This window comes from Ursus americanus, chromosome 19, assembly GCF_024610735.1.
Source record: "Ursus americanus isolate L20-20 chromosome 19, mUrsAme1.1.p, whole genome shotgun sequence".
In the NCBI taxonomy this organism is placed as follows: domain Eukaryota; kingdom Metazoa; phylum Chordata; class Mammalia; order Carnivora; family Ursidae; genus Ursus; species Ursus americanus.
The window spans coordinates 57316640-57328988 of NC_142145.1; the positions used below are offsets into that span (position 1 = coordinate 57316640).

General features: G+C 42.5%; 1 protein-coding gene across 5 annotated transcripts in view; it reads right to left on the reverse strand.

Moving 5' to 3' along the window:
- Positions 1–12349, reverse strand: part of PIEZO2 (piezo type mechanosensitive ion channel component 2) — a 450496-nt gene that overhangs the window by 61102 nt on the left and 377045 nt on the right. For all 5 annotated transcript variants that reach the window (XR_006778951.2, XM_045793888.2, XM_045793887.2 and 2 more), the window contains 4 exons: positions 10216–10459; positions 7822–7918; positions 6564–6723; positions 2190–2279 (listed from right to left, as the gene is read on the reverse strand). Coding sequence is in view for 4 of the 5 variants with exons in the window: in XM_045793888.2 (XP_045649844.2) it covers positions 2190–2279; positions 6564–6723; positions 7822–7918; positions 10216–10459 (591 nt within the window). In the remaining variant the exon portion in view is untranslated. The remainder of the gene's footprint in view (positions 1–2189; positions 2280–6563; positions 6724–7821; positions 7919–10215; positions 10460–12349) is intronic.

A 12349-nucleotide genomic window follows, 5' to 3' on the forward strand; every position in this document is an offset into this window, starting at 1 on the left:
TATCTCCTTGGGGATGTCTGTATGTGTGTGTATATATACAACCATGTTATTTTGCTCTGCATCGATGCTAGTCTTACTAATATGATCATAATTATGCTAAGGTTTGATATACAATACTTTATGTCTACTTACACCTCGTACCATAGCCATTTTGAACCCAGTATATGATGAAATGTAAGTCCTTTATTCTCCCAGGTTTTGCAATTTTTTAAAAATAGGAACTGTCTAGCTCATATAGTTGTGAGAATCCAATAAAAAGGTGTACAAGTGTGAGAACTGTTTCGTAAAAAGCAAGTTGTTCCCCAGATGTTCAAGAGTATTCTATTAGACCACATGACTCTTCTCTATTTCAAATCTAATCTCTTATCAGTTCTGGAAAAATGTATTATTGCATCTTTAATTATTGAGCCAGTGCCTTTTATTTTGTCTTCTTATTCAGGAAGCCCAACTACTCAGAAACTGCAATGCTGCACTCTACTTCCCAGACCTGCCCTCCTGCAGTGCTCCATTTCTTAATTTGGTTTCTTAAAATTTTGCTCAAATTTTTAAGCTAAGTGCCATTTCTGCTTCCTGCAGCTTAAACAACATTTTTAGCTTCTCTTTTGCAATGATTATTACCTTCATTCTTTTATATTCAGACTTTCCATCACCTAAGAAGATGTGTTCTTAAACAAATGGAAAAATTCAGTGAAGTGAATGATAGTAACAGGTTTCCCTAACAGGTAAGTAGGAACTCATTCTAAACGTGGGTCCAAATCTGTTACTTCTCTAGACATGATGTAGATAACTAGAAACAACAATGACTACAGAGGGGAGGGGGGTGGGGGAATGGGATAGGCTGGTGATGGGTAGTAAGGAGGGCATGTATTGCATGGTGCACTGGGTGTTATACACAACTAATGAATCATCGAACTTTACATCAAAAACCAGGGATGTACTGTATGGTGACTAACATAATATAATAAAAAATATTTAAAAAAAAGAAACAACAATGGCAACAGTTACACGATAACTGCTTATATAACAGTTCATATACCTTATATCTTTGATTATGGATATAACTATGCCATGGGATGGTATAATTTATGTGATCACATTTTTGAATTGGGAAAAGAGCTGGGAAATGAGGTCAGAATGGAATGAACGAGTCTTAGCAAACTTGGGGGATTTTCCTGGTGGGGTGATGGAGTCTCTGCTTTCCTGGAGAAAGTAGCTAGGTTTTGAATTCTGTGGCCATTCACTCTTTTTTTTTTATTAATAATGATTTTTTATTATATTATGTTAGTCACCATACAGTACATCCCTGGTTTTCGATGTAAGGCTCGATGATTCATTAGTTGTGTATAACACCCAGTGCACCATGCAATATGTGTGTGGCCATTCACTCTTAAATCCAGCCCCTCAATGAAGTACTACCAATCCTCAGAAGTTACATTTGCTGCTAAAAATTTCACTCCAAGGAAATTTGTTTTAAGAGCTATTTTAAAAATTAACTAATTTGAAAAAAAGAATTTCTCAAATCTCCTAGTAAAGTCAGTCCATTACTTGATTTATCCAGAATATGGTGGTAGAAAAAAAGATCTTGAACTGAATACAGGGAAACAGGGGTTGTATTTCTAGTACTGCCTCTAGCCTGTTGTGGATTTTAAGTCATCTAATGTCATGACTCATCAGTTTCTTCCCAGGGAGACTGTTATAATATCTTTAGAGATCCTTCCAAAGCTAGGACTGTATTTATTCCCTTAATCCACAGATAGAATGAACATTTACTCGAACTGAATGGGACTGGGAAAGACCCTGTCTCATTCATTAACTCATTTAATCTTTATAAAAACCCAGGTAGAACCGTGAGCCCTAATTTAAAACAGAGGGCTGAAATTCAGAGACTCTGAAAGACTTGCTCACGGTTCCAAGAGTAAGCAGCTGAGCCAAGACTTGACACTGATCTGGTCCAACATGGCTCGCTTTCCACCACACTGCAGCTCTCTTTCTGTTCAACTACTTCCATTTTCAGTCCAGTGAGCATAAGCCACCGCCCTGATACTGAGCACATACCCAGAAACTCCTTAACACAAGTGGGTTTTTCGGAGCTACTGAGGCTCCCTGGGAGGTGAGAGCCAGCTGAACAGGATCAGACAAACCACAATTACAAAGAAAGGAGAAGGAGAGTAAAAATCAAACTTCCTTACTGCCTCTTGAGCTGATCCATTGACTTTTTCTCTTCCTCAATTCTTGCCTTTACAGCCTTTACAATTGTGGCCTGGAAAAGTTCAGCCCCCCTAGAGAAAAATAGGAAGTAGAGAACAAATTAATATTTCTATCCTTGTTACTTACCTTCACCTGAAAATGATTACCAAGGGTTAGAAAACATTTCTTTTTGGGCCATTGACCAGATAGAGTCTCCTGGCTGGTAGTGGGAGTCCCAAGAGCCTGTGTAGGAGCCCCTTTCCAGTGGATGAACAGGGCACAGCCTCTCCTGGGAGGGAGTGGGCTCCTCACAACCACAGGAGGTCAGTAAAACAAACAAACAAACAAGCAAACAAACAAACAAACAAAAAATGGTTTGTGTTTTCTAAGACATTGAAAAGAATGCACCCCTTCAAACATGTCCCACAGAACCTTACATCTCAGCAAAGCATTGCTCACCGGACCTTATTACAGTTGTTCCATGAGGGGCCATTGGCAAGGAGGAGTGAGTTCAGATTAGTTTTCTACTCAACGAGCAGAAAAGGTATGGAGTGGGCTGGGCTTCCATAAGGAAAAATGCGAAGTTAGAGTTCAAGCTCCTTCCCTGGGATGTTCAGATTCCTGCCTCTTTGTTTCTCTCTTCCTATCCTTCACTTCCCTTCTGTTTGTTCTCACCTTTCAAGCCAACTGTAGAGTCCCCATGACCCACTGAGTCATATTTCATCAACCTCTTTTCATATCTTCAATTCTGGTCCATTGACATCTGGTCATATCCGCTTGGTAAATCCCAAGTGGGTAGGAAACCAATGGCGTGCCCACCCTGTGCTGGGCTGTTGTCAGAGGTGCAGAAAAGGTGTCATGGGGCACATTATCTGCTGACCCCTCATAGGCCCTGGAAAGTCTTCTCTGTAGTGGCTATTTAAAACTCCTTACAGTTTTCTCAAATCTGGAATTCTGTCAAAGGCTTTTCATTCCTAGTAAATAACCTAGTCTCCCACTTCCTGGAAAGAACGTAAGTCATGAGGCAACAGTTTACTCCTGCCCATCCCGTGGACACTGTTTCCTGCAGTGAGAGTGGGGGAGGTGACATCCTCACCTGCAGCCTGCCTAAGCTTTGGTCACTTCCCACCCCTTGCAGCCTGAGGGGCTCCATCCTGTCTTTTCTTCCTCTCTTTCTGCATTCTCAGCCTTCCCACTGCCACCCAATCCTCCTCCGAAGTATGCAAACAGGCCCACATCTTGCTAATCTTAGAAAAAAAAAAAACATGCCCACTGCACAGTTTTCTATGTATAGCCTCCATCACTGTCCCTGCATGAATATCTCACAGCCACTGTCCCCAAGCCTTTCCCTTCAACCTCAGCTCCCTGGTATTGGGTTCTGATCCCCACGTGTTGAGGTCACTACCTTTAATGCTCAGTTTTCAGTCTTGTGTTTGTATATCCTGTCTGCTGAACTTCCAGCAACCTTCCTCAGACTCCTAAAGCACCATGCTCTTCTAGCTTTCCTTCTTCTTTTCTGGCTCAGAGTTCCTGGTCTTCTCTGCCCATCTATTAAAAGTGGATGCTACCCTGGGTCCACTTCTCATTCTCATGCTCTCCAACCACTCACCTGCTCTACATCTATCTGTGTCATGATGACACTCAAGTCTATTTCCACCTGTGGATCTATCCTCCCAGCTGTCCACTGGACTCATGTTGAGTTTAGTTTCACAAGCCCATGAGCTCTACAACTCCCTGGTTGTGGTCAGTGTTCTCCCAGCCCAGAGCTTCTTGGCTTCTTTACATTTGGGATTGGCACCATCTTTGGCTTTAACCAGAATCCCAACCATATCATCCTCTACCCTCCTTTCCTTTCCACCCCCACCTCCCTTCCTTCCAATCAACTTTCCAGTTGTGCCAATTTGACTCTTAAACATCTTCCTGGTTTATCCCATCTTGGTCTGAGCCACTGTCTCTGTCCTGGATCATCAGAGCAGCCACCTAACTGGTCCTGTGTCCTCCATAGCACAGGCAGGGTGGGTTTCTGAAACTCATCTATAGCCACATCACTCCCTTGCTTCTTCTTATCCATGGGATTACTTCTAAAGTCATAAACATGGTGCATAAGACCCCTGATAATCAGACCTCTCCCTATCTCTCCAACTAATTTGTCATCACTCACTACCTTCACCTTTAAATTTCTGTGTTCTGGCCACACTGAGCTTCTCAGCGTTTCTTCATTAAAACTTCCCCTGGTAACTTCACTTGGACTGTGTCCCCTGCCTCCCTCCTCTAACTCCTGATCTTCCCTTAGGCTGCAGCTTAGAATGGAAGGCTGCCTCAGTTCCTGGCCCTTGCAGGTGATTATGTACCCCTGATGTAATTCCTGCAGCTTCCTGAATGTCCCCTATCATCACACTAGTCACACAGCACTGTGATTGCTTGCTGCCATGTCCCCCTCCCCACCAGCTCTGTGAGGGCAGGACCAAGCAGCCACCTCCTTGTAACACAGTAGGCAGTGAACATATCAATGAATGAATCAATGTTTATTCTTTGGAAATTCTGTATATTATTAAGACATGGCTTTTCTTTTGCAAGCATGAGCTGTGCTCTAAACCAAAGCCATTGGTTTCTATAGCATGAGTAATCTGTTTTCTAAATAATTATGACAACTCTGAAGAAAAGATACTGGCTTACTATTATGTCCTGAATGTCTAAGGACCAAATGCTCAGGAGAAGGAAAAAGGCACATTTATCAGCACAAATACCAGCTGCTCTATGAGTAAACAAAATTACTGTTAGGGACACATAGACCAATGGAACAGAATAGAGACCCCCAGAAATGGACCCTCGGCTCTATGGGCAACTAATCTTTGACAAAGCAGAAAAAAAAATCCGGTAGAAAAAAGACAGTCTGTTCAATAAACGGTGGTAGGAAAATTAGACAGCTATATGCAAAAGAATGAAACTTGACCACTCTCTCACACCATACACAAAGATAAACTCCAAATGGATGAAAGACCTCGATGTGAGACGGGGATCCATCAAAATCCTAGAGGAGAACATAGGCAGCAACCTCTACATCGGCCACAGCAACTTCTTTCATGACACATCTCCAAAGGCAAGAGAAACAGAAGAAAAAATGAACTTGTGGGACTTCATCAAGATAAAAAGCTTCTGCACAGCCAAGGAAACAGTCAAAAAAACTGAGAGGCAGCCCACGGAATGGGAGAAGATATTTGCAAATGACACTACAGATAAAAGACTGGTATCCGAGATCTACAAAGAATTTCTCAAACTCAATACACGAGAAACAAAAAATCAAATAAAAAAATGGGCAGAAGATATGAGCAGACACTTTTCCAATGAAGACACAAATGGCTAACAGACACATGAAAAAAATGTTCAAAATCATTAGCCATCAGGGAAATTCAAATCAAAACCACCTTGAGATACCACCTTACACCAGTTAGAATGGCAAAAATTGACAAGGCAAGAAACAACAAATGTTGGAGAGGATGTGGAGAAAGGGGATCCCTCTTACACTGTTGGTGGGAATGCAATTTGGTACAGCCACTCTGGAAAACAGTGTGGAGGTCCCTCAAAAAGTTAAAAATAGAGCTACCCTATGACCCAGCAATTGCACGATAGGGATTTACCCCAAAGATACAGACATAGTGAAGAGAAGGGCCATATGCACCCCAATGTGCATAGCAGCATAGTCCACAATAGCTAAATTGTGGAAGGAGCCGAGATGCCCTTCAACAGATGACTGGATTAAGAAGATGTGGTCCATATATACAATGGAATATTACTCAGCTATCAGAAAGAACAAGTTCTCAACATTTGCTACAACATGGACGGCACTGGAGGAGATAATGCTAAGTGAAATAAGTCAAGCAGAGAAAGACAATTATCATATGGTTTCAGTCATTTATGGAATATAAGAAATAGGAAGATCGGTAGAAGAAGGAAGGGAAGAATGAAGGGGGGGTAAACAGAAGGGGGAATGAACCATGAGAGACTGGACTCTGGGAAACAAACTGAGGGCTTCAGAGGGGAGAGGGGTGGGGGATTGGGATAGGCCGGTGATGGTTATTAAGGAGGGCACATATTGCATGGTGCACTGGGTGTTATATGCAAAAAATGAATCATGGAACATTGCATCAAAAACTGGAGATGTACTGTATGGTGACTAATATAACAAAATAAAAATTTAAAAAAATTCAAAAAAAAAAATAAAGGCCTTGTGCTAAACCCTTCTTGGACTGGTTTTCCTAGAAGGAATTTCTTAATTTCTTATGGGTTCTACAAGCAAGCTTAGGCAACAGCACAGTGCAATATTACTTCAGACAGATGTTTTAAGAGAAGCCACTTAATTCCATGGCCTGACCTACCTCGAAGCCAGGATCTGTGAAGCTTTTATATCAGCCACAACATGTAGGAAATAGTAACTCATGAAAACTCTTCTCTGCAGCAGAAGGAAGGCAAAACATATGCTGTCCCAAATAATTCCTGCTTCACCACTGGGTAGTTTACATGAGGAATCATCATCAGCTGCGGCAAAAAAGTAGGAAAAAAATTTAAATTAACATCCATTTTCATTGTTATTTTATAATATCTGTGTCATGATCAGGCTTGGGGAATCCCACAGTCATAAGAGCAACATTCTGATGCATGGACTCACTTATGCATGTGTTTATTTACAAGCAAAGATACACATTTCAAATCCAATATCAACATTGATTCATAAGACTGACCACAAGTGACCTCTTGAGGCACAGGAGGATCTCTTCGCCAGGGTTGGCTCCTGGGTGCTTCTGTCTCTTAGGGGGACAGAGATCTCTTTCTCCCTGAACCATGGAGAAATTATGTCTGTATGTCCCGATGCCAGGGACAATGCTCCAATACAAACAAGCAAACAAAAAACAAAAACCACCTCTTCTAGGAATGGTGATCCAGGGTAACCAAAAGAGCAGTTACTACAGTACAGTCTATTAGAAAAAGATGTATCAACAGACAACTTATCCTAAATCAGAACAAATTCCCAGTTACTCTTCATCATGGCAAAGTGTAGCCTGAATTGGAAGCCACAGTGGGGAGAGCGTCATGGTCAAGTTGTCCCCATTCTGGTCGCCAAAGAGGACCAAGCATGGTATTGTCCTGTGTTGTGGTGTAAGAGGCAGAGGGACGGAAATGGAAACTCTGGAACCGTAGAGACCCTGAAGGTCCTCCCAGTTGTTTTCCTGAGTCTGAAGCTCCCCGAGCTTCCTGAGGAGAGAAGGACCTAGAATCCACAGGTACTCTGACAACCCAAGATTCTAGCAGCAACCACCACCGGCCTGTGGCCTTCTGTAACCCTACCTAATGTAACTCCAAGAAGTTTGGGGAGTTATAATGAGCCACACATAGTCCCCAGACCTGCCAGAGTCTGAGAAGTTTCCGGAGGATGATCAAAGATGTCTGGAGTAGGAGCACTTTGTGTTATGGACAATAGATTAATAACGATCTACAGTCCTATAGCTGCCATCTAGAGGTCAAAGTGACTGTCACTGTTTTCTCTTTTATGTGCTTTGGCCCAATTTTAAAATTAGAACAATACAACTATCCTTCTTTCTCTGTCCTTCCACTTCTAAATTTGCTTTGCATACTTACGCATTTTATAGCCTTTGACAGTGCAGGCCAGGCTGAAAGCTTGGATCAACCAGCAACTATTTTGAACCAATTTTTCAATATATCCACATGCTCCTATCTGAAAAACAAATGGGAGTGGCAAATTGTGAAACTCTGCGCCCAGAAAAAGAGGTTGATGCTTTGTGATCCTAGTCTGTATAAGAATTCACAAAGTCTCCACGCCAATGATGCCAGGACATACCTGTAGAACCTAAAAGCTCAGTCACCATGGGGTAACGCATTTGATGCTCTAGAAGCACCATAATTTCCTGGAGGAAAATAAACCCGATGAGTAAAGCAAGAGTCTTTAGTGTGATGGTTTCAGCACTTAGAAGTGCCTGTCTTTTCATAGAGAAAATCTTGGACTCCTGTAGGAACAAGCCAAACTCTGATATCAAATGGGTGAACGATGACTCCCAGGACTTTGATTTTGGTACAGTTATTTTCTCACAAGATTGGACAAATTAAACCTATGCTGTTTGCTAGGAGATCATCACAAACATCAGCTGCATGGCATAGTTCTTAGAATAGGAAAAGAGCATGCATTTTGAACATTTTGTGGCCAATTCTCTGGGCAAAGGAATATTCTTTGTTGGTTGGCATGTCATTGTCTCTCTCATAGCAATGATTTATGTTAAGTTCACATGCTGAGGGGGAAGAAGTTTAAATAAATAGACAACCATTGCAAGCCAATACATAAAGGCGATGGCTGAACTGTGTGTATTTCCTGGGAACATGTGAGGTAGGAGAATACACTTAGAATTTGTTCCCCAAGCTGACTGTTGCTCAGCTTGAGTTCCTGCACCCATTGGAACATGCTCTTCACATGACTATCTCTGCCCAACACGGCCATGCTTGTGTTTGGGTTCTCTACGTTGGGAGTGTCCCGTTCCCTTTATCTCTGGACACCCTTGAATCTGGTTTTCAAGTCTCTGATCGGTTCAAATAGCATTGCCTCCAGGAAGACTGCTCACAGTTCATTCAGGCAAGGTATGAGGAACTCCTTTTTTGTTTTGGCTTCCTATAATGTTGTGATAATTAGCATTCGCAGACCATATTATAATTATTAATAAGTAGGCTTGTCTTCCCTTTAAGAATGTGAGTTCCTTAGGATAAAACCTGAAAGGAATACTATATCTAGTTCCTCAAGACAAAAATAGTGCCTAGCAAGTCTGCAATTTGGGTTTACAGAATGAATGAATCAATGAATGAACAAATGTACTTTGTAGCCTTACATTTGTAGGACTGGTTGTAGAAATCAACCTCTGGCAACAGATTCCTCACCATCAGACTGACCATCGAATGAAATGGTGTTCTGTTGTGCTCTCTGTCCAAGAACTTTCAGTATTACCCCAAATGTAAGTAAATATTGGTGGGGTAAAATTGCTGTATAAGAGTCACTTTTACTATCAACTGATCTTAGACAAAATTTCAATGGTCTTAGACAAAATAGATGACTCAAATACATATTCATGGAGACATAGTCTTGGCTTTCCAAGACCTCTAAACGCAGCAATACACGTGCCAAAAGAAAAAAGAAATAAATGCCTGCCAAGTAGACTTGCCTGGTGAGCTCATCTTTCAGTAACCAGGAAGGTGGGAAGCAGGACTGTTACCTCGAGGCTCCTCTAATGCACTATCAGCACTTGGGAGCAGCAGGTGCAAGGACTAACTTTGACTTAGGGCCAGCTAGAGATGTCTTAACTCCTTCACCTCGGGAAAGCTTGTTGTTTAAGTTCCTGAAACAGTAAATAACTTAGAAGGTGTCCCTGTGGCCCAAAAGATTTTATGCGATCCTGGGATGACTAGTGGGCTGTGTGAGTTACCTGCTCGGTCAGGGGGGAGAGTGGTGCTCCGGGATCTGGATACTTAATAGCAGAGCAGCTAAACTTTGTAGAGGAAGGACACGGGTTTGCCCCCACCCTCTACTGCCTTAGCTCAGAGAACCGTGCTCATTTTATTTTATACTTCCGTAATTCCTTCTACGTAAGCCAACACGGTATCAGTTTTGAAGAGATCCAATGAGTAATTCAGCTCCTGAAAGGGCCACTTTGCAGCACAAAGTGTGAATGGTGACGAATGATCCCTCAGAAGAATTGGGATTTTTAACTTAAAAATGCATTTTAGAATGTAGTCCTACAAACCCCTATCCTCCTGTCATGTGACCTTGAGATGGTGGAAGTGAGCAAACAGGATTCTGCTTAATGTGGCAAAACAAGAGTGATAAATGCTTCTTTGAATTCTGATTTTGTGTCACCTTATTTGGGGCTTTTAGGAGAGGAGTGCGACGGGCAATTGGGCTTTTAATAACCACTGAATGGACTGTTTACTCTTGTGCTAAAACCACAAATGTGTTATACAGCGAGAGGCACTTACTGACAGTATGTTTTTCATCGTAATCACAAAAACGTTGTATGCAATCAGCCAGTCCCAGTAGCGCAGGATGCTCTTGATGGGTTTCAGCAGCAGATCACCCCCAAAGAGCAGGAAATAGAAGCAGGCCACCAAGTAACCCATGCAAAAGATGCTGATCCTGGTTGTCCCCGTGATGAAGATGATTGTGAGCACAAACCAGAAGAGGTAGCTGAAGATGATCACTTTGGACATGTCTAAGTACGATCTGGAAAACAAAACCGACCCATCAAAGGATGGCAACACACAGAAGCAAACGAACAAAAAATTAAGGCAGGAGAGTCTACTGTGATGAGGGCAAGAGTTCGTACCATCCACCTGAGTCAATATGGAAGCACTTTGCAAGTCATGTTTCGAACTCTGTACCCATCTTTCATTTAACACTGCCTTGTCTATAGGAAATCCTCACCCAGTTAGTAAGAGATGAATAAGTAAGTTGTGAAAACACTTATCAGTATCTTATTTGGGCCAAATTTCCCCCCCACAGCAACATCTTCTGCCTACGACTAGAGTACTCTGAATTCCTCCCTGTCTTCCCAGAGGAGGCATGAATAATTGTATGGCGGGGGAAAGTCTGAGATACGGATGCCTCCTGAAGCGAGAGAACAGGTAAGACTGGATTCTCTTCAGTGAACTAGAAATTAATAGATAAAACAAATCTGTGTTGCATCGAAGGTCTTCCTGGAGGTGGAAAACCCTCCTTGCTGATGAGAAGTCATTCTCACAGAGCACACACAGCCACGGTGAGGCTTGGAGACTCAGTTCAACACTCTTGTCTCTGGATGGCCCTAGGTTGGAGTCAAGATGCCTTTTTGGGGAGTGATTTCTCCCTGTGACCATGATGAGAGGTGAGGCAGCCTTGAAGACAGTCACTGTGCAAAAAGTGGCAGCTTCTGGGAGCTTCTGAGCATGGGTCACTGACAGCCGAGGCAGGGGGGTACCTACAGGCCAAGACCCATCTGTATTTGCTTAAGTAGAGCTTCTTTATCTTGGAGGTTTTGTTTTGGTTGTTTCTCCTCCCAGGTAAGGGAGAAGCATAGCAGAACCGATGGTGGGTCAGTTATTTGACTAATGATTTGTTATTTTCTAAGAGTTAATAAACAGTGTTTTGATAAAATAGGCACTATACTCACCAGTCTCATTAGAGAAAGCTGTTCCTAAAAGGTACATTGTCAGATAAGCACACTTTTTTGAACTTTACTCTTTTGGGTGTAAAATACTCGATCCTTTAAAATGCTTTCATGAAATTTCCCTCTCAAATATATTTCACCCTTCTTTGATGTCATAGCCAAAGGAGAATGAATAAAATGTCGGTATTTTTCAGCATTCCAGGAGCATCGCTGGTAAAATCAGTGATTCATGTGAGACGTAATATTGGAATGCCCACAGGGCCTTCTGAGGTGTGTGTGTGTGTGTGTGTACACGGGCACACTTTGGAGTCAGCAGACTCGGCCTATGGGCATTTTGAGTGTGAGTGTGTGTGCACAGAAACGTGTGTGTTAGTGTAACATGTGCTTTCTGTGGATTTCCCTTCCTGGCCCAGTGTTGTTCATTTCCACTCCAGGTGCCCCAGCCTCTGTTCCTTAGCACTTAACCTGCTTCAGGCTCAGAAATCACAAGACCAAGCTTGAAGGTCACACGGAAAACACCAGTCAATGTGCTCTGAAGAGGAGCCTCAGGGACCCCGGAGCAGACGAACGAGTCCTGGTGATGCGTAGTGAGGTGAAGAGCTGCAGAGGAGCGCGTACCCGCAGAGAGGGCGCGGGGGACACCACTGGCCTCCCACAGCAAAGCGGTTGCCAGCTTCCCGCGCCCCATTGTGGTGTCTGACGCCCACTTTTCTGGGAGTCCTCACTGAGAAACCGAACTAAAAGCTTGAAATAATTCAATTTTTCAAAGATACCACTCTAAAAATTAGTGGTGCACCCAAGTTTTTGAGTTGACATTTTAGGTTTTTTGTTAAGTACACTGTAGGGTTGAATACTTACCTTTCTCTAACTTGTCAACCTGATATGATAAAATATTTCATTTTGTTCTAGGTTTCTTGTTGTGAATCGTTCAAACATGTCTGATTCATGACAAAACGTAAACACGTGCT